At 43.3% G+C, this 26816-nt stretch overlaps 1 protein-coding gene across 3 annotated transcripts in view; it reads right to left on the bottom strand.

Moving 5' to 3' along the window:
- The window catches only part of CHD2 (chromodomain helicase DNA binding protein 2), a 3702317-nt gene that overhangs the window by 2091314 nt on the left and 1584187 nt on the right, over positions 1–26816 (bottom strand). For all 3 annotated transcript variants that reach the window (XM_044078379.1, XM_044078380.1, XM_044078378.1), the window contains 2 exons: positions 13683–13873; positions 10035–10223 (listed from right to left, as the gene is read on the bottom strand). In XM_044078379.1, the coding sequence (XP_043934314.1) occupies positions 10035–10223; positions 13683–13873 (380 nt within the window). The remainder of the gene's footprint in view (positions 1–10034; positions 10224–13682; positions 13874–26816) is intronic.

Genomic DNA, 26816 nt, shown 5'->3' on the forward strand with positions numbered 1-26816 from the left:
TCTGACAGACTAGCCCCTTAGTTATACAACTCAGGAATGGTAAAACTTCCCCTAATGATGCAGAGATTAGGGTAAATGCATATGTTCTGGGTCGATAAAGTATGCTTCTTTCTTTATTTTTTTTAATTTACCTTAGTTAATCTTTTTTGCTGCAATTCTTATGGGAAGCTCTAATGAGATTCTCCACATCTGGGGGGCAATGAGGGTTCCTGGCTAACAAGGGAAATAGAGAAACCAAACAGTTAGATTGAGGGATCAAATGTCCTGTGAGATAAGGTGAGATAACAAGTATAGCTCTGATGAAAAGAGAACGGTTTTACATGCACACAAAGATAGCAGCATCTGTTGTAACTGTTGTCTTTTGAATCAGCTTAATAAAGAGAGATCTGACTGACAACTTCTAAGGATCGGTCCCCCAATATAGGCTTTTCTTGATGGCTTTGGGCAATGTGATTGGGTGAAATAATGATTGGTAATTTTCATCCCACTGATTCTGAAGGGTTCACTGCAGAATCCTCAATTTTAAGCCTGCCAAGTACCACCACTTGAATGGCAGCTGCTATCAAGCCCAGCACCTTTAGGACACTTGCTGCTGATGGCTTATCCTAGAAGAGCAATTATAGCACCTCTTCTACTATTGGCTGAGGAACTCTGCTGAGGTTAACTTGCCAGCTGTTTCAATATGTTGGTGTGACAGCCTATGAATATCAGGTCCTGGGATGGTTGTAAGGTGGATTTGGTCACATTGATAGTAATCCCCAAAGACAGACAGATATGGATCAAGTACTGACTTGTGACCACTAAGCACTCCAGTGAAGTGGATGCCAGAAGCCAATCGGTCAAGTATGGAAAAAAGTACAGTTTTGTACCTACCATAAATGTAGATGTTCGAGGATTCCCTTGCTGCAGTCCTGACAATTGGGTATAGTCCGCGTCCCAGTCGGCCCGAATACCAGAGTATAAGGCTGACGTCGGTCATGGCGCCTTAGACTGACGTCAGTACGTCAGGGTACTAATGCGCATGACCGGCGTCATTTCCTCAGTCTTTTCTTGCCCCAGATGTCAGAAGACCCAAAAAGACAAGTCCCAAAACAACCTGCACCAAAAAAAAAAACATGTACAATATATACAGTAATATATACAAAAAATATAAGCATGTAAACTCACCTACACAACCACCCTGAAACACAGAGGGAAGGAGGGAGGTAAATTGGACTGCAGCAAGGGAATCCTCGAACATCTACATTTATGGTAGGTACAAAACTGTACTATGTTCTTCGTCTTCCCTTGCTGCAGTCCTGACAATTGGGTAGAATCCCAAAGCAGAGGTAAGGGAGGCTGGCAAATTATAAAGTAGCAGGAGCTGACAACATGCCTTGTAAAACAGCTGTGGCAAAACCAGCTCTAGTCTTAGAGTAAATAGGCAGGTGATAATGCCTAGAGAAAGTATGCACTGAACTCCAAGTAGCTGCTTCCAGAATATCCTTAGTTGCCACCCCCCTTAGAAATGCTGTTGAAGTGGCAGTAGCCCTAGTGGAATGAGGCCTAATCCCAGCTGGAACCTCTTTGCCATGATGGGAATAACAAAATGCAATGCAAAAGCCAATCCACCTAGAAATAGTTTGTTTTGACACAGGCTTGCCCTGTGAACTTAAAGCAAAAGAAACAAGTAACTGCTGAGACTGCCTAAAATCTTTAGTCCTGCTCAAATAATAACGCAATTGCCTGTGTACATCTAAAGTGTGCAAAATCTTTTCCCCTTTATTTTGAGGATCTGCAAAAAGCGTAGGCAAATGAATAGTTTGGTTTAAAGCCACACTAGAAACCACCTTAGGCATAAAGGAAGGATTAGTACGTAATGATACCCTGTCCTTATGGAAAATCAAAAGGGCTCTACTGCCATAAGGGCCTGCAACTCAGACACCCTTCTTGCAGAAGTAATAGCCAACAGAAAAGCAGTCTTCCATGACAAATATTTCAATTCAGCAGTAGCTGCAGGCTCAAAAGGTTGTAGAGTAAGTTTTCCAACACAAAATTGAGATCCCAAGCAGGAGTAGGAGCTCGGGTCTTATATTCTTTGCCCCTCTAAGAAACTGCTTGAACAAAGGATGCGAAAACAAAGGTGGGTCACAATCATAGTGAGCTGAAATTGCTGCAGCATGAATCTTTATGGAAGAGAAAGACAAACCTTTGTCCAATAATTCAGTAAGATATTGAAGAGCCACACTCAAATTAGGCTCTGAAATCTCCAAATTCTTTGCTGTACTCCAAAATAAAAATCTCTTCCATTTTTCTCTCTCCTAGTACTAGGCCTTCTAGCTTCCATAATCACATTTAAAACTTGTTGAGGAAGCTGAGACCTACCATGCTTCAACCCAGAATATGCCAAGCTGTGAGATGAAGAGATTGAAGCTTGACATTGAGCAGATGACCGTCCTTCTGAGATAACAGATGAGGAATCAGAGGTAAAGGCCATGGAGGCTTCTTTACAAGACTCCTTAGAAGTGGGTACCAGTGTTGCGAGGCCAATCTGGAGCTATCAAAATCATCCTTGGCCTGTCCTGTCTGACCTTTAGTAATACCTTTGGAAGAAGAGGTAGAGGTGGAAAGGCATAGACATGAAGGTTTTTCCAACTGAAAGACAGAGCATCCACTTTCCAAGCTGTGTGATGAAACCCCTTTGTGCAATACTTTGGCAGCTGGTGGTTTAGTGGAGAAGCGAACAGATCTATGTCTGGAGTTCCCCATGACACTGTCAATTTCTGAAATACATGAAGATCCAGTTTCCACTCGTGGGGATCCATGATTTGTCTGCTTAATACATCTGCTAGGGAGTTCTGTGCTCCTGGCAGAAACCTTGCCTGAAGAGTCAGTTGCAGGCTTAACGCAGTCTCCCATAAAATCATTGCCTGCCTGCATAGAGGGTAAGAATGTGTTCCCCCTTGCTTGTTGATGTACCACATGACAGTTGTGTTGTCTGTCAGAATCAACACCTGCCCTGGAAGAAGTAACTCCTTGACCGCCATCAATGCAAACTGGACTGCTAACATCTCCTTCATGTTGATATGTAGATGCTGTAGTCTGGCAGGCCACTTGTCTTGTATCCACTTTCCATTTAGATGAGCTCCCCAAGCAGTGTCCGAGGCATCTGTCGTTAAAATCTGACTCGCCTCTGGCCGGGTCACAGAGAGTCCCTTGTTTAGGTGACATTCCTGAGCCCACCACAAGAATTCCTTTTGAAGGCAAGGTATTATTTGAATGACAGTGTCCAAATCTTGGCAGTGCTGTGTCCATACATTTTGAGATACCATTGCAGCTTCCTCATATGCAGTTTGGCATTGGGAAGCACCAGAATACAAGATGCCATGAACCCTAATGCTTGAAGGACTGTCCTTGCAGTCAGCACGGACTGATGAGATAGTTGATGGAAGTAAAGTGACAGACTCTGTTGTTTGTCCGGGGTTGAAAGGCCATCTGGGCTGCTGTATTCAGTCTCACACCCAGAAAGCACATGTCTTGAGAGGGTACTAGACTGGACTTTATTTCGTTCACAGAATACCCTAGGCATCTTAGCACTGCTATGACATATTCCAGATGCTGTAGAAGGTGTTCCTTTTCTTGAGCCAGAATCAGGCAGTCGTCCAAGTAAGGATAAATTTGAATGCCTTGAAGCCTGAAGTAAGCTATCACTGGAGCCAGAACCTTTGTGAATACTCTGGTAGATAAGCCAAAGGGCAATGCAGAGAACTGATAATGAAAATCTCCAGTTGAAGATACTTTCTGCAACTTAGCCTTATGGGCACATGAAGGTAAGCTTCCTTGAGATCCAAAGTTACCATCCAGTGATCCTTGCCCAGCAGAGGTAACAGTTGCTGTAACGTCAACATCTTGAACTTGGGAATGTCCAGATAAGTGTTGAGGATAGATAAATCCAAAATTGGTCTCCACGTGTTCCCCTTCTTTGGTACTAGGGAATAAAATCGAAGCCCCTTTCTGACACAGGGACTGGCTGAATAGCCCCTATCTGGAGTAACTGAGAAACTTGCTTGTGAGCCTCTTTTCTTTGTGGAGGAGGAACATCTGGCATGCCTTTGAAAAGGGGCATTGTGTGGAAATAAAATCTGTACCCGTGATGAATGATATCCAGCACCCATCTGTCTTGAGTGATTAAATCCCAATTTTCTTTGAAAAGAGACAATCTTCCTCCCAAAGGAGCTGCCAGGAGTCCACTGGCAGCTGAAAAGGCAGGTCATTGGTTCTGCTACGAAGGACTGACCCCTGCCCTCACCAGAAGTCTGAGCAGGTGAACTGTCTGATCTAAGCCTCCTTGAGCCCTGCCCCTACCACGTCTAGACCTACCCCTAGACTGGGAACCATAAGCAGGATATGTCCACCCCTTAGCAGGCCAATTTCTACTAAACTTCGAGGCTGCACCTGAAAATCTTTAACAGTCTGCATAGACTTAGCTTTGTCCTCCATTTTCTTTAAAACTGCTTCCACAGGCGGTCCAAACAACACATCAGACTGTAAAGGAGCATCCAAAATCCTGGTCTTAACATGCTCAGCTAAATTCTGATCCTTCAACCATGCATGTCTGCGAAGAACAGAACTAGTAGCAGCCACCGAACAGCATCAAAACCACACAAAAGAATGCTTACCCACTTGTTCAGACACATGAACCAAATCCAGCAATTCTTTACACTCAATACCTTAAGCATCCACCTTAGATTTCAATTGTGAAAGGAGATAATTCTGATATTTCAGCATATGAAATTGACAATTCAACGCCCTCATGGCTAGAGTGGAAGAAGTATACTTTCTTACCCCACCTATCCAAAGCCCTTGCCTCTTTATCAGAGGGTACAGGATTTTTAACTTAACACCTTTAGGCCCCTGAGAAACAGTTTCTGGGTCGCCCTGGGACTCTTAAACAAATACTTATGAGCTTATAATACCTATCAGGCTTAACAGGAGCAGGAGGCAAGGAATCAGGGTTCAGAGAAGCCTCTGCAAAACATCCTCCACCACATTCAACACAGGAGGAATAGCTAAGGGCCTATGCTGGGGCAAAACAAAATTCCTAAGCCTTTTCTGGAGTCAGAGTAATCTTGGCCTTCCCATTTGAAGTGCTCCCTCATGGAGTGAAGAGTCTCTGAAAATGAAAAATCCTCAGGAGGAGAAGCTGAAGGAGTGGAATCATCCACATCAGAATCAGAATAAGTAGGAAAGTCTTGCAAGTCTTCCACAGAAGACTCTGAAGCCTGTGAACACTGTTCAAAACTATCAAACTTTCCACCCTAGGCCTCTTATCAGGTGGGGCATAGAACCTCTAATCAGAGTAATCAAATCTTCTGCCATTTGCATATGTTTCTTAGGCACAGAGCCGAAATGCTAGGAGAAGCTTTGGCAACAGAAGGAGGCCCTAACTACCTTGGGAAGAGGGAAGAACAGTTACCTCCTCAGCCTGCATCCTGTAACAGTAAAGTATCTGCCTGAGACTCCATAGAGTGGCAAAACCTCTGGCTCCTGAGCCTTCTAAAGGAGGACTGCGGTTCCTCACCCCTAGACTTCACTGTTTTGTCTAGATGTCCCAAACACTAACCTAGCACAATCAAGCAAATCTAGCACAAGCCCTAAACAAGGTATACACAATGATAATCCCTATGTATCTGCTTCCCACAAGAAATACAGTTATTCACTTTTTCTGACATCCGGTTAAATACTGAGGCAAAAACCAAAATGTTCCAACTCTGTATTCGATCTGAAACTCGGTTTGAAAATCTCAGAACGCCAACCTGCACTCGCAAAATTGCTTCTGCAGCAAGGGAAGACGAAGAACATCCTGTATTCCAAAAAGTTGCAGGTGTGCCACATCCCACATCATTCATTTGGTTAACATAAGGGGAGGGGGGTGCTGTGATAACATTAAATAGCACAATTCAAAAACTATAAGCTCCTACTTTAAAAACAAAAGTACCTCCTGCATACTGTTTTTTTTTTAACTGAAGATAAGCATCCTGAAGGTCCACAGAGCACACTCAGTCCCCTGTCAGAAGGCATGAAAGAAATGACTGTATCATGGAACATTTGGAAAGTCGTCCTCTGAGTTTGCTGAGCTGATTAAGTTCCAGTATCAGCCTGAGGTTCTGGGTCTTTCTGGGCACTAAAAAGAATCTGAAGCAAACTCCAGTTCCCTTCTGGTCCGGCAGAACCTCCTGGATCGCTCTCTCTTGTTGAAGACTGTTTGCATCTCTTTTACTGTTGCTTCTTTCTATAAGGGGAGCACTACTGGATAGCGAGAGGGGTTGGCCCACAGTGTTGTGGAAATGGGAATAAAGCAGCCTCTGGATACAATTCTCCTTATCCAGGAATCACACGTGATGGCCATCCATGCCAAAATGTGTAAGGACAGAAGCCCTCCGAGCTTGGTCTGAAGCTCCCCTCTGCCCCAAGAGTCTCTATCTGGATGTTGTCTTTGTTGCAGCTTCTGAGATCTGTGAAAGCATAAGTTCTCAGCTCCTTTTATGGTTGCTCTGAAATGTGTTTTGGGAAATACTGAACTATTTCAAATGCCATGTCTTAACATCTTGTTCACAAGCAGAAAGCCTGCCTTTGACTAGCTGCCTGAACAACAAGAGTTATCAGATGGGGCAAGAATGAAAGCTACCTTGAAATGGTCGGGAAAATCTGTCAAGCGCAACTAGGCCTATCTCCTCATGGCCAAGTCTAATCCTGCTGCTCCATCTTTTACTTTATTAATTAGATGCATAGACAGAAAAAGTTCTACTCGTAGTAGCTACCAGAGTTTCTAGCTGGGACCATAATTCACCTGCTGTCTTTTGTGCGCAACCTCATCATACTTAACATGTACTTTAAGGCTCTGACTGAAAATGTATTTGACAGAAACATGCTTCCCTAGCCTGCCAATTATCCTGGATTCCTTGTTGGGAAGACAAATGGACTAAGCATCCTCGTGGATATCTTTACTGTTCTACCTGCAGCTACCAACTGTCTCCATCAAAGGTCCTTGCTCCAAAATAATCTGCCCTTGTGGGTACGCAATATTAAATCCGTTTTTCTTGGGATGGGATAGGCTCAGTCATGTCCATCTCTTTCTACACTTTAGAAGAGAACATGTCAACCAGCTTATCTGGAGGGGGTGCTACCTATAAATATGATAGAGGAATTGTAGGCCTACTGCAAGACGTGTTCTTCTAGAGATGGAGGGACTGCTGGTCATAAGCCTCCTTGCTCAACATTTCTAAAATCTCCCTAAAGGATCTTGTGGAGGGGATTTGGGAGAAACTTCTCCTTCATCCAAAAATTTATCGTTGTGGAAAACTCTGAAGGAGAGTTTGTGTTTCCCCTTACACTTCCTATTCCACAGAGGACTAGACAGCACAGCTTCATTGGAACTGGTGATCCCTCCGGTTCCAGCCTATGTATTCCCTCGTCCTGTGATATCCCACCCAAATGTGCAGACTTGTTGAGGTCTTGGGGTGGAATCAGTGCCGCTGTAGCGATAAGCACAAAGGCACATGGAGTAGTAGTCTTCTGCACTACTGAGTCTGCTGAAACACCCGAGCCCACTGGAATCTGTGCCAACGGCAATGAGGCTGGTATTAAGATTCGGAAACTGGCTCCCACTATCACTGCTGAAGCCTCCTACAGCAAAGCCAAAATAGAGACCTTCAGTCCCATGGAGTCATGCTCGAAGCTGTCTGACACAGAGAATGACCCCAATTTTATTAGCATCAATAATGCCAACAAAGACCCTCAAGGGTCTCGCAACTGCCAGCACCAAAAGGATTGGTGTTGAGGCTACTAGTGCCACAGAAGTAAGATCAATCTGTGCTGAAGGAGCCAGTGTTATAGATAGAGTTGATCCAAATACTGCCAGTGCTGAAACTAGGCCCAGAGGAAGAAAGGCCAGTGAAGGGGGATCAGGGTCAAGCCTCAGCCCACAGCAGAAATTGTTGGAGCTGGGATGACACCATACCGGAGCTAGGCTTTGCCAAATCAAACTGTGTAGGACCCCTGAGAGACCTACGAGACTGTATGAAAGCTGTAGGAAGCAGCCTGGAAGACATTAGTCTACAGACAGGATTTTTTCTAATGAAAACTGTCCATTCATCACAAGGGGTGGTGTCTTATTTAGTGCTGGAAGAATCAAGACACTAAGGGGGCAACCTTAGCAAAGACAGCCTTAGCCTAGACAGGGAAAATCTGGGAAGAGAAACCCTGGGACCAGGAGTATCAAATTTGGTGGTAGAGTGGTTGTCAGAGATGGAGTGGCCAATATAAGCATTTTAGCTGAAGAAAGCTTCTCCAGTAACAAGGGTTTGCACTTGGTTTCCTTTTCTCTTTTCAGTGAGTGTGTGCCCTGACAAGCCTATCAGGACAGAATCAGCAGGAATATTTCCCTTGATCATTAGTTTACTGGGCTGGTCTCCCAAGGCTCTGGCACTAAACGCTTTGTAAATGGAGCAGCCACGACTAAGATGTGGTGCTCCCAAGCAAGCTAAGCTAAGATCATGCAAATTCAGTAGGGGTAATGTGTTTTTTTTCTATCCGTATTTATTCTAAGCAGCCAATCCCTCTAAATGACCACACACACATACAGATATACATATCTACACACACACATACGTGTGTGTGTGTGTGTGTGTGTGTGTATATATATATATATATATATATATATATATATATATATATATATATATATATATATGTTTCCCCTTTACAATCCTGAAATACTGAAAGCTCGAATTTCAGTATCTCGGGACAGTAAAAGCGAAAATGTAAAATCTCGAAAGTGCGTAAGTGCAAATTCGAATAGCTCAAATCTGCACTTATGCAGTGCAGCAATGCGACGGGAAGTGTATGGCCGAGATGCTTTACAGAAGTGAAGGTAAGTGAGTGTATGCGAGTTTTATTGTAAGCTGTGCGTGTGGGTTAGGGTAGGGAGGTTGAGTTTGTGTGTGTGTGTGTGTGTGTGTGTGTGTGTGTGTGTGTGTGTGTGTGTGTGTGTGCACGTGCGAGGGAGTGTGGAATGTCTGCATGTGAGTGATGCATTTCTTAACTGTTAGTGCTATCTTGGAGTTGGTATATATAAGTAGGGGTGTGTAGGGGATGCAGCCCCCCTGCGTAGATGTAGTGTAGGATTGTGTAGTTTGTGTGTTGTGGGTTGAATGGTGTGCATGTTGTGTGGTGTATGGTTTGTGAATGCTGGTGACGTTTTTTGTATTTGTGTGTTTCGGGATTGTGGGCTGTTCGACTTTATAGTTTCGAGATACTGAAATTCGAGCTTTCAGTATCTCGAGATTATAAAGGGGAACCAGCTAAATATATAGATATGTGTGTGTGTGTGTGTGTGTGTGTGTGTGTGTGTGTGAATGTATATGTATACATATATATATATATATATATATATATATATATATATATATACATAGATGTATATATTGATATAGATAGATATGGTACGTGTCAGAGTGTGTGTGCATGTGTGCTTCTTTAATTCTGCACGACCACACAAACCCCTAACTAGAGAAAAGTAAAAAGTGGGCCTAGGCCCAAAGACATGACAAGGAGGGAGGTGAATAAGGAGAGAGAGATATAGTCTAATAAAATCAACAACAAATCTAGAAAGTGAACTAAACCACTGACACAAAACAGCAAAAAGAAAAACAGTTAAGTTGTACTTACCTGTAGAAGTTCCAAAAAACCCTCAAAAGTTGTGGCAATGAGACAGAGGACTCGCAACAAAGAAGGATTATGGGAGGGAAGAGCTCACACTTGTGAGGAGTCTGTTTCTATAACTAGTGGGTACACAAAGACAACAATCCTGCTGTTCCAGTGTCCAGACTGGACGTCTGTAATGTTAAAGTGGTCAGTGCCCTGACGTGCCAGTATGCACATATTCTCAAGGTCTTCATATATCTGGTTTCTATTAGCAATTTTTTATAAACAATATGCAAATATAAATTGTACTGAAATGTGATGAAGAGCACACTGTATCCTTTTGTACTTACTTATAATACTGTTTTTGCAAAGCAGACATCTCTACTCGAAGTATTTGCTCTACTTTGGCTGGCAGTGACTTCTCTACATCCTTCTTTACCCTTCTTAGAAGAAATGGCTCTAGGACCTTGTGGAGGCTCTGGTAACCATTTTCACGTCCAGGTCCATGTTCATCTTCAAACTCTTCCCAAAAGTCAAACCTGTAACAGTGAAGCACCCACTAATAGTTTGCGAATAGTTTGAGAATAAAAAGATATTAACGGAGAATCCTTTTTAATGCAGTTCAACAAAAGCTGGAAATGTATGTATTCCTCCTACAAGACACTAAGAAGCACAGCTACTAAAAGCTATCTTTTTACTCAAATACATATACATTAAGTAGAATTAAGCACATTAGTGTGCCGAGTTTAAGAACTTTTCAAACTGTACTGTCAGAAAATGCAAGTGTTACAGCTATGAAAGCAGTGTACATATTTTAAAGGGTTTCTTTATTTATTACAGCATCTGCACAGTCCTCCCCTGCCTCAGTATCAAACAGCTTTAAAAGTCCTCCACAGTTACCTATTGATACAGATATATGTAGACTTTCAATTATAAGTTTAAATAGCCCACACTGTTTTGTAATTTCCTCTATACAAAAAAGTACAAAAAATGCTTTCAGTTTGCCAAAACCAATGGCACGGGAAGGGGCAGGAGGAAGGTATTAGCCAAAGTGACAGGCAACCAAAGTCTGACTAATGTTCCTTCTGTAGAGAACCCAACCGAGACACAGAAGTGTGCAGCTACTTTTCATGTAAACAGCTTCATACAGACCAAGGAATCAGCAAGGAGAAAGGGATTTAAATGTACTAGAAAACATATCAGCCAGTCCATTGCCAGCTAGTTGCACAAGCCTGGAAAAAGATGGCTGGAAAGGCTGACCAGGGATAATAGGATGAAGCAGAGGATGGTTAACTCTCCTATCCCAGGGGAGGGTTTGGGCAACTCGTCGATTTCTGAGACCACTTGTGTAGACCAGGAGCCTCTGAGACCTCTACTGGAGACCAGGAGCCTTGTAGAATATCTTACTAAATGGGATAATGAGCAAATGTTTCCCTAGATGTACAACTTCATGCACAAGGCATACTGACACCACTGCACAAAGCCAATTCCATAGTCAAGAGATCTTGACCAAACACAGCATAAATGATGGTTCTTGACTCATCATGTGTAAAAAGGTTGGGAAGATGATGACCCGGTGGTGTCACAATGGCAGAAAAGGCAAAGGTCTCAATGTCTCAGAATTTTCAGGTTTTTGTGAAGGCAATGTAACCTTCTCCACAATGTTTTGGAGGTGAACCTTTGGCAAATGCTGCAGGGCTCAGATCTGGATAAGCTCAAAGGCAAAAAGCACAGCAAATATGGTAGTTCTTATGAGGGATTATCTACCACATTAACAGTTCTCTTGCTTAGTACAAGACATGATTCAAATCCAGTTAATTAGCAAAATACACTGCAAAATTACCAGTTGCCACAGTAAAAATATTGGGGAATAAAGGGTACTCCAATGAACTTATCTGCTTTCAAGCCAGCTGATCATGTGGAGGACCATGATAATACTCTCAAACTGGACTGCAAAAGGGAATCTGCACTTGTAAACTATGCCAAGAAAGTTTTAAAATGGTGCAGGTGGGTGACAGTTTTATAATGGTAGGCTTGGACGTACCAGGGGCCTGACATTTACCATGTAAAGGGGAAAGGATCTTGAGCTCTAGAAGCCAGGCCGGAGGAAGAGGAACACCTCAGCAGCAAAGTCCCAGTAATGAGGACTATAACAACAGTAATTTGAACAAAGAACATCTTTAATTTCAAAAGTCGGTGGGTGGTAATTTATGTGCCCAAGGGTAGTAGCTTTCTTAATATTTAGGCACACTCCAATAAAATATTTTTACCAAAATATTAAACACAAAAATAATTTAGCTAACAGTTGCCTAATGACAGAAACTCTCAAATGTAAAATGAATCCTGTCTCAAAGATCAAAAGTAGAGGGAACTCTGAGAAAATACTCAAAATCTAGCCTTTAGCTTTAGTGGTTAATCCCTTATTAAAAGCAAGTTTTCATTATCTGCTAAATGTCTGCTTACCTGGATTTTAACCTGTGTCATGTCCCTCTTAAAGGAACTAACAACCAAAAGTTAAACATAAAGACGTAAATGCAAAGAATCATCATGTAAAGGAATCAGCATTTTTACTACTTTTGTAGACCCCCTCATCCTTCACCTCTTAAAGCCTCCACTCACCTACAGCACCTTAATAAACATTTTTTTTACTTCCAGAGGGCAACAGCCCGATCTTTGCAACCTATTTGTAACCCTGATCAAGGGCAGCAGCTTGTCAGTCCATATGTTCTCTGGTCAAAGATAAAAACTGGGGAGACACAAGGTGTGGGGGGGATTCCCAGCCTAACCATTTCCCACAGCAGTCTATAAGCTCCATGTTATACCACTATCTTAGCAAGACTCCCTACAGAAGGAGCATCACCTGCACCTGACATACCTCCAGAGTTTGTGCAGTGCACCCTTTCCCATGCCCCCAACAAGCTGCATCCATGCATGCATCTACTGGTTAAATGGGTGAATGCCAGGATATACCTCCTACAAGCTACATTCTGTCATTCACCCACTTAACTAGTTGCAGCCCAAAGTGGGAGAGCTTGCACTGGCTGCTCACTTCCAACCACCCTGTGCAACCCCTTCAAGTCCAAGTTAACAATTTTTTCTGCATGAGGTGCACTCATGGCTTCATCCATTTACACTGCAGAGCCAGCCTTGGGTAGCAATGCATTTACAAAGGGAATGCATCAAACGGCAACAGCAGTGCAAAACAGGTACTACACTCACAGACCGGGATTTTGAAATACCTAAAGAAAATACTTGGGGTACAATACTTTTTAATACAAATGCCTAAACAAAATCCTTTCTGTTACAATATTGTGATACATGACAACTCCCCAAAATAAGAGACCTAAGCACAATAAAAAGGAAAGCATATAATGGTTTAATTTTTCTTCACGAACAAAAGTGAAGACAGATGGAATGCAGCAATGAATGGAAGGGCAGTGGTTACAAAGGACTGATACAAATGTACACGTACAAGTACTGGCATGCCACCAGTGTAGTTCTAAAGCATCCTCACCCCCAGTGTCTAAAATGATTCAGCACTTTCTATCAGATGACTATGGTTCACCAGAGCATGAAATAAATACTCTGAAGGCTGACACAAATACACACTCTCCTGGGTTAACAAATGGAAAAAAGCTAAGTGTGCCCAGCAGCAGCTGACCATAACAAACACATCTATGTGGACTTATAATGAACAGTCTGTCAAATGCAGCAAGAATACCCAAAGGTGGAGACATCTATTTTTTTACTGCAAGCAAGGACCATGCCACCATGAAGAAAATGAGGCAGCTGCTTATGCATCCTTTGTGGCAGACAAGGCTATACACTGCCTGCTTTTAGAAAAGACAAAAATAAGCACCTTGAGAGATGGATATAACAAATCAGCAGGCTAGTTATGAAGACACAAATTTATTATTTGCAGGAATAATCAAAAATGCAAATAAAAACTAAAAAAGTTACACAAGAGTTAAATAAATAAATAAAAGTAATAAGCTTACTTCTCTGGCATTATAAAGTGCAGCAGTGACCAAAGTTCTTTTAATGAGTTTTGCAGCGGTGTTCCAGTAATAAGTAACCTGTTATTAGATTTGAAGTCTATTAAGGTTTTATACAAAAGGGAGTCATCATTCTTCAATCGATGGGCTTCATCCACTCCCAAAAAGGCCCAAGTAATATTGCCCAGTACAGCCTAGAAGGAAAAAATACTAACATTTATGTCAGATTTTGCATTTAGTGCAAAAGAGGAAAAAAAAAACATGACTGTGTTTAAATATGTTTAAATTAAACAAAGTTTAAATCTGAAAACTCTTTACTACTGCTTAGTCTGTCCAACAAAGATTTCAAGAATCAGATATCTACTTTGACAATACACTACAGGAAATCAACTGCATATCCCAGACCTGTGACAAAAGAAAGCAAAAATTCTGAATGTGGGTTCAGCTGTTTAACCGTTCTATTGCAGTACATAGTCTCTACCATGTGTACTTCTCTCTACACCAAGTCAAAACCTCAAAGAAAACTTCTGAAATAAAAATAACTAACTGCCTGTTCAGTGATACAGGACGTAAAAGTGCAGAATGTGACACAGACAACTAGCACTGAAAAGGGACCCTAAAACTGGAGGAACTAGAATGTGAGGTGAGACCTTTGCAATTGATGCAGGCTCCACTTACTACGTGGGGAGACAGACAGTCCCATTCCACTGTAATGCTGATATCTGTTGATTATGCAGAGCACAAATCACTGTTTGGAGCTGCCAGGCTGTGTATGAGAAGAAGATTTCACCCAGCATATAGAACAGAGTACAGTGGAAAGTCACAGCAGGCTTTTACGCCACATGTATGAATGCTAGCCCCAAGGTAGTGGATGCAGGCAAGCAGAAAATCTGAACCAGGCAAAACTGACAGTTTTCCAAGTGCCAAGTTCTTAGCTGCACTACCTTGACTAAAAACTGGTTATCTAAAAGAAACACCACTCTGGAAAGAGTAAACAAACCCATGAGGTGTCATGGGATACTTATACCAGGAAGGACAGGGATATGAATGGGTCTTTCCTTCTTTAAGAAATTAACTGATCAGAATTTCAAAAAATTTTTATTTCTGTCAAGATAGTATCAGATTTGTCAGCGGAAATCCACAGTGTGAAGAATCATCTCCTCCTAACTTTTAGGTTCTAGACAGACGACAAGGAGATGAACAGCTTGGCTCAAAGTAAATCTCACTACTACTTGAGGCAAAAAATGAAGGATTAATTCTCAAAGAAAGCTTATCTTTATGGAAAATAAGATAAGGGTGACCCCACAATAACAGCATGCACCTATACTTTTTTTCCAGAAGTCAGAACTATCAGCAACACTGTTTTTTGCATGTTAAGAACCTCAAATAAGCCAAATGAGCAGGTTCAAATGGAGCAAATGTTACTTTTTCCAAAACAAAATTAAGATCCCAAGGAGGAGCCACGTGCTTTCTAGGTGGAGTGGTATGCAGAAATCCTCTCAAAAACAACTTGACGCAAGTTTGCTTTTAAGCAGGAAATCCATGGTCAGACATGCTGAAACACCATAAAAATGAACCTTGACAGAGGAATATAAGACCAGAAGATAACTTGTACAAATCTTGCATTAAAAGAAAAACACTAGCCTTGAAAAGGTCCTACTTCTTAATGTGGCACTAACTAGAAAAAAATCTTTTTCGTTTGCCAGTATGTAATTTCCTAGTAACAAATGTCTGCATTCGTTAACACCTGACTGCAAATCCTCAGAAACCACATTTGTGTAAAATCTTACCATAACAGTACACATCCTTGTCTTCACAACTGCAATATTCTTAACATGAGGGATCCCTTGAAAGGTGTCACGATGGTCGGCCCGTATACCAACACCTTTAAGTTATCAAAGATGTGCGTACATCACACGTATGCTCCCCACACTAGGTGTAGAGCATAAAGGTGACATCCGGATGCATCATCCTCAGAACTGAGAAGCCCAAGGAGGAATGCCAGCCCTAAGATACAATGTAACATATGCATCCAGAAAGTCAAAAGAACAGGAAGAGGGATGGAGTGAATACTGTAACGGTGAAGAAAAGGACATAGTACAGTTGTGTACACTTACCATAAATGTAGATGTTCGAGTGTATTCACTGTTACAGTCATCACATTTGGGTTATCCCTGTCAGGATAGCCCTCGGCCAGCCCCTATACCAGAGACTTAGTATTTCTGCGTTGGTTGAGGACTGTCGTCAGTTCGTCAGTTTTATAAAGTAAGGCAGCAGACACCATTACATCAGTTTTTCTTGCCCTAACCTGTCAGAAGCCCCCAAAGTAGGAGGCCAGGTTTTGGTGGAAGAACCCCACCAGTGGAACATAAATACCAGTATGTCCCTTGTAAGGAAAGAACAACACAAAAGAATGGCAACAAAAAGAGAAAGAGAAAAAAGGGGGATGGAGGGAGGGAAACCAGGACTGCAACAGTAAATACACTCGAACATCTATATTTATGGTAAATGTACACAACTGTATCTTTGCGTTTCACTGTTGCAGCATCACATTTGGATAGATTCCCAAAGTTGAGGAAATGGGTGGAGGCAGTCAAGGAAGTTAGGGGCTGGCTAGGATGCCCTGCAAGACTGCAGAGTCAAACCCTGCCCTGGATTTGGAGAAGAGAGGCAGGTGGTAATGCTTGATAAAAGTGTGAAGAGATGTTCAGGTGGCAGCCTCCAGAATGTCCCTTGTGGGGACTCCTCTAAGGAAAGCTGCAGAGGTGGAGTCTGCTCTAGTGGAGTGTGTCCTGGCCCCCTTGGGGAGAGGCTTACCATGCTGTTTGTAGCAGAAAAAAAGGGGGAGGCTTACCATGCTTATCAGTGTGCTATCCATTTGGAAATGGTTTGCTTGGAGGTGGCTTTGCCTTCTGCCCATGTAGCAAAGCTAATCAGCAATTGATCAGACTTTCTGAAAGATTTAGTTCTGTCCAGATAGTATCTGAGCGGGCTTTGCAGATCTAGAGAGTGAAGAATCTTTTCCCTCTTGTTCTGGGGATTAGGAAAGAAGGTGGGCAAATGAATGGATTGGTTGAGAGCCACACTGGACACTAACTTGGGCAAGGATAGGTTAGTTCTGAGGGATACCCTGTCTGCATGGAAGATGATGAAGAGATCCACAGCCACGAGTGCTTGCAGCTCAGAGACTCTAATGGCTGAAGTGATGGCCAGAAGAAAGGCTGTCTTCCAGGAGAGAAATTTTAGCTCTGCAAAAGAAGATGGTTCGAAAGGAGGCAGGGTGAGCTTTTCCAAGACAAAGTTAAGGTTCCAAGCTGGTCTTGGGGGCCTCAAGTTGCTAGCTCTCTGAGAAACTGTTCAATCAAAGGGTGTAAGAAAAGGGGATGCTCAGTGGAAAAATGAGCAGAAATAGAGTCATGAATTTTTACAGAGGCGAAACTGAGACCACTTTGTAGTAGGTCAGCTAAGTAATCCAGTATGAGAGGGATGAAGGGCTGTGTCGTACTGGCCCCCTTAGCCTGGATCCAGGTGCAGAACCTTTTCCATTTACCTGCATAAGACTTTCTGGTGCTAGGGCATCTAGCCTCACAGATAATATCCAGAACCTGTTTACTGAGGATGGCAGATTTGTCCGAGGTTAGGGAACAAGCCAAGTGGCTAAATTGAGCGTCTGCAATTGGGGATGCATGAATTTCCCCTTCCTTCTGGGATAGGAGGTTTGGAATCTGAGGAAGATGTCACTGAGGCAGCAGGGGCAGTCTGCGCAGCAAGGGGTACCAGTGCCAGTCTGGAGCTATAAGAATGGTCCTTGGTTTTTCCTCCCTGATTTTGAGCAGTACCCTGAGGATGAGACATAGGGGAGGAAAGGCATTAACCCAGGGAGGAGGACAGGGCATCCACTTTACAAGCCATGCAGTGATGCTCCCTGGTGAAGAATTTGCTGAGCTGATGATTGGTGTGGGAGGGAAAGAGGCCAACCTTCAGGGTTCCCCATTTCTGAGTTATTAAGAAGAAGGCACTTCTGTTGAGCTGCCACTCATGTGGCTCCAAAAGATTTTTGCTTAATTGGTCTGCCAGGGAGTTGAGAGAGCCTGGTAAGTATTATGCTAACAGGTGTAGTTGCATGGAAGAGGCTGTGAGCCAGAGAGTCATGGCCTGCCAACATAAAAGGGTAGGAGTGAGTCCCTCCCTGCTTGTTGATGTACCACATCACAGTGGTGTTTGTTTTGATCAGGAAAACCCATGGAGAGAGAAGGGGTTTGAAAGCTATCAAGGTGTGCTGCACAGCCATCATCTCTTTTTGACTGATGTGCAGGGGGATCTGCTGTGGGCTCCATTGGCCCTGTATGCACCTGCCGTCCAGGTGTGCACCCCAAGCGTAGTCTGATGTGCCTGTGGAGGGGGTCTGGGTGGCTGGGTGGGGGAAGAAGGGCAGTCCCTTGCTGTGGGAGCATGCTGTTGCCCACCAAAGAAATTTCCTTCTGAGACACGGAATTATAGATAGAAGTTTTTCCAGGTCTTGAGAATGTTGATACCAAAGGTTCTTTAGGTACCACTGAAGTTTCCTCATATGCAGTCTGGCATATGGAATGAGGAGTATGCAAGATGCCATGAACCCCAGAGCTTACAGGATTTTCCTTGCAGAAATCTGGGCCTTGGTGGCCAGTTGAGTGAAGTAGGCTGACAGAAAAATTTGTCTCTCTGGTGTAAGGTATGCCATCTGGGATTCTATGCCCAGACTTGCTCCCAGGAAGATTACCCTTTGGGAGGGCACCTGTTTTGATTTTTTTCATTGATTGCGTACCCTAGGGAGGTTAGTAGGCTCTTTACAAAGGCCAGGTGTTTGTGCAGCTTTTCCTGGCTGTCTGCCTGAATAAGGCAGTCGTCTAAGTAGGGGTCAATCTGAACATTTCTTTGTCTGCAAAAGGCAATAGGTGGAGCTAGGCATTTTGTGAAAACTCTGGGGACAGTAGATAAGCAAAAGGGAAGCACAGAGAACTGAAAGTGTTGAGATCCTGCCCTGAAGCGGAGATATTTTCTGCATGATTCCCAGATAGGAATGTGGAAATAGGCCTCTTTTAGATCCAGGGTGGCTAGCCAAGCATCCTTGGAGAGCATGGGTGGCAGCTGCTGGAGGGTGAAATTTTGGGATCACCAGGAAGGTGTTCAGAATGGATAGATCGAGGATGGGGCGCCAGGTGGCATCTTTTCTGGGCACCATAAAAAGTCTGGAGTAGAAGCCTCGGCCTATCTGTTCTGCAGGAACATGCTCTACTGGCCTCAACCACAGCAGGGAATGGATTTGCTTTTGAGCCTCTGCCCAATGATTTGGTGATAGATCTGGGAACCTATCTGGGGTTGGAAGGGTGTGGAAGGAGAATTTGTACCCCAGAGACACAATGTTCAGAACCCATTGGTCCTTGGTAATGGTGGCCAAGGTGCTTGAGTGAAAGGAGTTTTCCTCCTAGGGGTAAGTGAAGGTGGGCAGAGGGGAGGTCGGCAGGAGGTGAGTCACTGAGTTCTTACCATAGGGTGGCTTAGAACTTCCTGGTTTTGAAGTGAAGGTAGTCCACTTGCTTAGATGTCTGCATTCCCTGGGGATGCTGTCTGAGGGGTCTGTTTCCACAGGACCTAGGCTGGGCCTGTTTACTCTGAGCAGGAAAGGACCAGTGCTTGGAGGGAAAATGCCTGCTGAACCGAGGGGGCTGGACCTGAAAGAAATCTTTAACTATTTGCATAGATTTTACTTTTTTCTTCCATCCTTTTTAAGACCTCTTCTGCCTCAGTGCGAAACAAGTTATCTTTGTGCAAGGGCTCATCCAACAATTTAGATATCACATGGTCTGGTAGGGGTTGTTCCTTAAGCCATGCAAGTCTTCTAATAATAGATCCATTGACTGCTGCCTTACAAGAACTTTTAGGGCATCAAAACCACAGTGCAAAGTGTGTTTAGTTACTTGATTTGCAGAATGCATTCAGTCTTGTAAATCTTTAGATTCTGCCCAAGCAGGAAAGGAGGAGTTCCAAAGTATGTTGCTGATATTTAAGCATATGGAACTGACAATTTAGTGCCCTGACAGCAAGAGTAGCTGAAGCGTATACTTTTTTTACTCTATCTGTTCAGTGCTCGGGAATCCCTGTCTGAAGGGGTGGGATTCTTAGCAGAGGTTGCTTTAATCCCTTTTGGTCCTTGAGAAATAACCTCAGGGTCAGCTGTTGGATTTTTAAAAAGATATTTGTGTGAGTCAGGGACTCTGTAGTACTTGCCTGGTTTTCTGGGAGCAGGAGGTAGGGCATCAGGAGTCAAGCTGGATTCAAGGAAAACATCATCCACTACATCCAGGACTGGGGGGATGGCCAATGGTCTGTGTTGCGAGTCTGTGTTTTCGGAAGATCTAGGAATTCTTCGGGTCTCTTTTTAGACTGAGGGAAGTCCTGACTCTCCCATTGGAAATGCTCCCTTAAAGTATGCAGGGTTTCCCCAAATGGAAAATCCTCTGGAGGAGAGGCTGAAAGAATGGATTTCTCTGCATCAGAATCCTCATAAGTGGAGAGGGGCTGCATGTCTTCATACTCAGATGCATCAGATTCATCTGACTCTTGTTAAGACAAAACTACTGGGGACAAATCTCTTTCTTTTTGAGGGGGTAGCTTGGCTTCCCCTGATCAGCATGATAAGGTCTTCTACCATTTTAAGCATTTGAGACTGAGGCAAGGCAGCAGGCGGCTGAGAGTGGGTAGTCTGTTTCTTGGGTGTGGTTCGAACCCTGGGCCTAAAGAACTCAGTTGTTTTAGAAAGAATGGTAATCGTGAAAGAAAATGTTGGGTTTGTGTCGAGATTCGGTGGTGCGAAGGACTTCCTTGGAAGCCGGTGCCTGCTCAGCAGCTCCGGACCCATCCAAGGTAGAGACAACTGCAGGATCCTTAGACAAAGAAAAGTTTTGCGGCATACCAGACTCTGAAAGGGTCTCAGTAGTGGCCTAAGAATAAACCAATGCAAGCATCAGAGGCTGCGAAACCGCCTCACTGAGTACCGGAGTACTGATGACTAGCTTAACGGAAGCATCATCAGAAGATTTGGACCTGTGCAGTCCTGTCTCTGTCTTTATCTTTACATTTTTCGGAAGATCTGCTGTCGGATGGCTTACCAAACCCATATCGGAATTCGAGGACTGTAAATGAAAATATCTGGCTACATTAAGGGCTCGACAACAGCTAGTTCTGGCATTAAAGCACAGATGCAACAACGGGGGACGTCGTGGTCTGGGCCTAGACAAGTCTTAGATTCATAGATTCATAGATTCCTACTAAGCTAACTGCCCTTGCAAGCCATTTTAAGCTTAGTCAATTATCCCTTGTGAGACTCAAACCCTGCACCTTGTGTTTGTAAGGCAAACACCTTAACCATTAGGCCACCCTCCCAACCCATAAAGTCAGTCTCCGTAGGTTCATAGGTTAGTACTAGGTTAACTGCCCTTGCGAGCCATTTTAATTCCATTTGGGTAATCTGCTGGCAGGTTGCCCTCAGTTCATAGATTAGTACTAAGCTAACTGCCCTTGCGAGCCATTTTAAGCCTAGCCAATTATCCCTTGTGAGACTCGAACCCTGCACCTTGTGTTTGTAAGGCAAACACCTTAACCATTAGGCCACCCTAAGTAGTAAGAGTGGAAGCCTCAGTGTGGTATTTGCTTTCCACAGGCAAGACAATTAACTTTTTCTGACATCAGTTAGTACATGAAAAAAAAGATCTGCAATGGGGTTCTTAGCTTTAGAAGACTTCAATTCAGAAATGAAACTCAGGTAGCAGGTGATCGGCACTCATGCGAACTGCTTCTGCTCTGGGCTCCACGGCAAGGAAGACTGATGTAATAGCTTCAGCTACCTTACTTTATACCACTGATGACCTGACATCAGTCCTCAAGGGACAGCAACAGACGCAGAAATACTAAATCTCTGGTGTTCAGGCTGGCCGAGGGCTACCCTGGCAGGGATAACCCAAATGTGATGACTGCAACAGTGAAACATGAAGAACATCTACTGTTACAGCAAAATTTTACACAACTGTACTATAACCTTTCATTTCACTGCTGCAGGATTCTTAACATGAAAGAGTACAAAAGCACATGAAGAAGAACAGGGAAGAAGAAGGGCCATCAGAGCCTTCTAGGAACCTATGAAGAATGGCCCTAGCAAAACCAACTCTAGCCCTGGATATGACATCCAACTTATAGTGTTTGGCAAAGGTATGCAAAGACCACCAGGTAGGTACCTCAAGGATAGAATTAGTATTCAAACCCTTGAAAAAAGCACCAGAAGAAATCACAGTCCTAGAAGAGTGAGCCATGAATGCAGAAGGAAGGCTCTTATCATGACAACAACAACAAAAGGAAATGGTTTTAGGATTCCAAGTGGAAATAGTCTGCTTGGAAACTGCAAAACCTAATGATCTGGGATGAAAACAAAAAGCTGTTCAGATTTTTGAAAAACTTTAGTTTTGTCCAAATAAAATCCAAGTTGTCTATGCACTTCCAAAGTGTGCAGCACCTTCTCTCAAGCGGACTGAGGAGAAGGGAAAAATGTGGTCAAGTGAATAGACTGATTAAGACACCAGTCATTCACCACCTCAGCAAAAAGAAGAATTAGTACATAGGAATACATCATCCTTATGAAAAAGTGAAAAAGGAGGTACACCCATAAGGGCTTGAAGCTCACATGCAAAAGTAAAAAAGGAGGAACACCCATAAGGGCTTGAAAGCTCAGACACCAGTCTGGCAGAAGTAAGGGCTAACAAAAGAACAGTCTTCCAAGAACAATGCTGTAAGGAAGCTGAAGCTGCAGGCTCAAAAGGAGCCTGTGTCGATTACTTTGAAACAAAATTAAAATTCCAGGAAGGTGGAACAGGCTTCCTAGGAGGTCTAATATGAAGAATGCCTTTAAGAAATTGTTTGGCCTTGAAACTAGAGGCTAAAGGAGGAGTTAATGGTGGACCAGCAAAAATATCGGAGAGGTGAGCTTTAAAAGAATAATATGCCAACCCAGCATTGAGCAATTCATACAAATAAAAGAGAACCAAAGGAACATCCACAGTAAGTGGGTCCAGGTTACGATAAAGACACCAAGCGGAGAACCTCCTCCATTTGGACAGGTAGGATTTCCTAGTGGGTTTCCTGGCCTCCTGCAGAACCCAAAGCATATCATCAGAAAAAAAGGTGCCAATAGGGAATCAAAATCCTATCACCCGCAGTGTCAGGTGAAGAATGGACAGGTGGGGATGGATGAGATATCTTTCATCTTGTGTGGGAAGATCCACCCTTGGAGGTAACTTGTGATGGGTGCCCTTGGCTAAATGCAGAAGAGGAAACCTATGCTACTTGGGCCAAAAGGGAGTCACCAGCAAGATTTTGGGAGCATCCTGTTTTGCATTGCACAGGACTTTTGGAATGAGAGGAAGGGGAGGGAAGACATTAAGAAACATCTCCTTCCATGAAAAATATACGGTGTCCACCTTCCAGGCCAGAGGATATGGAGTCCTGGCACAAAATTGAGGAAGTTGCCTGTTCAGAGGGAAGGAAAAGAGATCTACTTCAGGAATACCCCACAGGTGATATCCAGAAACGCATCCCAGTGAAGCATCCACTTGTGAAATTGTGTTATGGTACTATGCAGGGAGTCTGCCACAAAATTCTGACAGAAGGAATGTACGTTGCCTGAAGTGTCACTTGATACTGACTCATTACCTACCTCCCAAACCTGAACTGCCAGTCTGCAGAGATGATAGGACCTTGTCCCCTCTGTTTGTTGATGTAGCACATCACTGTGGTGTTAACTGTAAAGATCTTTAAGGACCCTGGAGAAAACAGAGGATGGAAAGCAGTTAGAGCAAACAGAACAGCTCTCACCTCCTTGATACTGATGTGCCCCTTCTGTTGTTGTAGAGACCAGAGCCCTTGCACCTTTAAGTTTCTGAAAGAAGCTCCCAACCCCCGACAGAGGCATCTGTGAACAGCTCCTGAGGGGGAAGAAGAGACTGAAAATGAAGCCCTGGATTCAAAGTCATTTGGTGAATCCACCACTGAAACTCCAACTTGAGACATGGAAGAGGAGGAACTGGAAACTCTAGAGGGTGAGGATGTGGAAGCCAAACTGACTTTAGATACAACTGAAGCCTTCTCTTACAGTGAACTCTAGGCTTTGCAACAGAGCAATGACCAACTGAAGCTGCTGTAAAAGAATCTCTACAGAGGCTGCCTGAATACGTAAGTCATCTGAATAATGAAATGCCTGAATACCCTTGAGCCTGCAAAAATCAATCACAGCAACTTAGCATTTGGTGAAAAACCTTGAGGAAGTAGAGGGCAAAGCAGAGAACTGAAAATGCCAGCAAGGAACAGAGAAACTTAAAAACTTCCTGAAAATGGGATGAATAGGGATATGGAGTTAAGCATCCTTGAGATCCAGGGAAGCCATAAAGGCCTGAAGAAGCAGTAGAGAGAACAAGGTCTGAAGGTGTAACATTCATAAAGGAACCTTCAGAAAGGTATTTAGGTAAGAAAGATCCAGAATGAGTCTCCAAGCGCCCTCATTCCTGGGGACCAAAAATATTAAGGAATAAAACCCTTTCCGCCTTTGAGCAGTTAGAACCTCTTGAATAGCTCCCCGAGTTAAAAGACCCTGAAGTATCTCTGGAAAAAAGTTCAACTGGCCTTGAGGCGGCTGAGGAATGCCCAACATGAAAGGGTGAAGAGATTTCCAAGTGAAGTTTTCCAAACCATGAACTACCTTTGCCAAATGATGGAAAGAACCCAGGAATCCTAAATTATGTTTAACCAGACAGGAAGAGACAGAGAAATACGGTGTGAGAGAGAAATCTGGCTGGAAAGAACCGGGTAGTCAGACAGCACCTGGTTTATCAGGAAAGGAAGGCTTCTGAGCAGGAGAGGTCTGGGTATACATAGACAGGGGAGCTCTCCTGCAATCCTTCTTGCCTTTAGGAGGAGGATGACACTGCCTAATAAAAGCCAGTTTACTGGGATAGTTTCTCTGGAATTTTGACACGGCAAATAAAAATACGTTTCAGGTCTGTAACTCCTTGCCTTTTTCCTGCAGGAATTTGAACAAATCAGCAGTAGTAGCACCAAACAAAAATGTATTGCCCAGAAGAGCATCCATCAACTTAGCTTTAGTACCATCAGGCAAAGGATGAAGCTGTAAACCAGGAATATCTCAACACAGACCCAAAAGCAACAACCCTAGAGCAGCATCTGCTGCATCAAAACTACTTTTAATGGAATGACGAGCTACCTGTGAAGAAGTCCCTAACTGGGACAAGGCAGAAATCTTTTCCCCAGAATCAGGAAGGTCAGAAATAATCTGGCAAGCCTGACAAAGAATAGCCAAAATATATCTGGTCATTTAACTCTGACAATTAACAGCCTAAAAGGCTAGGGTAGCTGAAGTATACAACTTTTTACCCGGCCTCTCCATAGTCCTGCTGTCCTTAGCAAAAGGAAGAAGCTTAATAGAAGGCAGCAATTTAGAAGGCTTCTCGGATGCCAAAGAGACCACCGAAGAGTCAGCTGATGGACAGTTAAAGGAATTTGCAATCATCAGGCCCTTTATAAAACTGATCAGGTTTTTCAGGAGCAGAGAGCTGAGTATCAGGGGCCTGAGATGCAGAAGAAAAGCCATCCAATAAAGCAACAAAACAGGAGGAACAGCAGAGAGTCTAAGAGACCCCACTTCAAGGAGCTCATAATAACTTCTCTTAACTTCACACACTTGGGCACAATCCCATTTAAAGAATTCCATCATCCTGAAAATAATATCCTCAAAGGAAATCTCCTCAAAAGGAGATTCAGGATTAGCAGACTCCTCTTCCACAGAGCCATAATCCAAAGGGGAAGGAAACAGGCCAAGGATTCCTCATCAGAATCCTCTTCCTCCTCAGAGAAATACTGTTCCCTAGTTCTCTTGAGGAGGGAAGATGACCAATGGGGAGCCGGGACAAAGAACTCCTGAGGAGGCTTCAAGCTCATAAGAGCACTGAACAAGCCCTATGTAAAATTCTGCCATTCACTTTGAGGGTCCTTAGGAGCAGGACAGATATGTTTTGTATTTTGTTTCTTTCTGAAAGGGACATCCACCTTATGAAACGTAGAAGGCACAGACATCAGCCTACACACAATTACTGTAATCGGGACTTCCTCCCTCACCAGTAACTGAGGAACCCCCTTAGCCCCTTCAGTGATAATCAGCCATGGTTACCCATATAGTCCGAAGTGGTTGTTTACAAAGCCTCCGAGGGTGTGCGAGAAGCTGGATCCATGCTGGCCTATGAACCTGTCGTGGCAGAGGAATCCAGCACAGGAACTGGATGATCCTCTGGGCTTTCACCAGCATCAATAGAGATGTGCAGTGTTTATATTTAGAACCACTGCCAAATAAAATAAGGGACTCAGAAATTCAAGGATATAATTGGCATGGCAATCAAGAAAAGCTGGCTATATTTGCAGGTGATATTTTATACCTGACAAAACCAGAAAGAGGCATTACAGTGTTGTGGAAGATTTTGAGACAATTTCAAATATTTTCAGGATACAAAATTAATGAAGCTAAAATAAAGGCAATAGTGGTAAATTATGTAACCACACATGAATTGGTTCAGCAATATCCATATTTATGGAGACATAAGTATTTAGTAGTATGGATTAAAAATGATTCTGGCATGGCAGCTAAGGATATGTGGGGAAAAAACTAAATACAGGACAATACAAAAACTGAGAAAAAAAATTATGTTCTTACCATAACCTTCCATCTGAGTTGTCGATCTTCATTCTCGACAGTTAGGTTTCAGTTCCGTCCGTGGAACTGACACGGCCAATATAACAAGCTCACGCCAGCCAAAAACTCTCAAGCTAAGGTTACCCATAGTGCCTCTCTTCCCTTTAGATCGAGTTTGCCGGTAAAAATAGTAAAGCAGAAGCTTTGTTTGAGCAACTGCCCTCACACATAACCAGGACAAGTACTGAACCACCAGGAGTCTTTGGAGGGGGGATAGGAGGGTGCGATGTCAAGAATGAATGAAGACTGACAACATAAATGGAATGTTATGGTAAGAACATAACTTCTTTATCTGA

Source organism: Protopterus annectens, chromosome 7.part0 (assembly GCF_019279795.1).
Source record: "Protopterus annectens isolate FY-2018-M chromosome 7.part0, PAN1.0, whole genome shotgun sequence".
Taxonomy (NCBI): Eukaryota; Metazoa; Chordata; order Ceratodontiformes; family Protopteridae; genus Protopterus; species Protopterus annectens.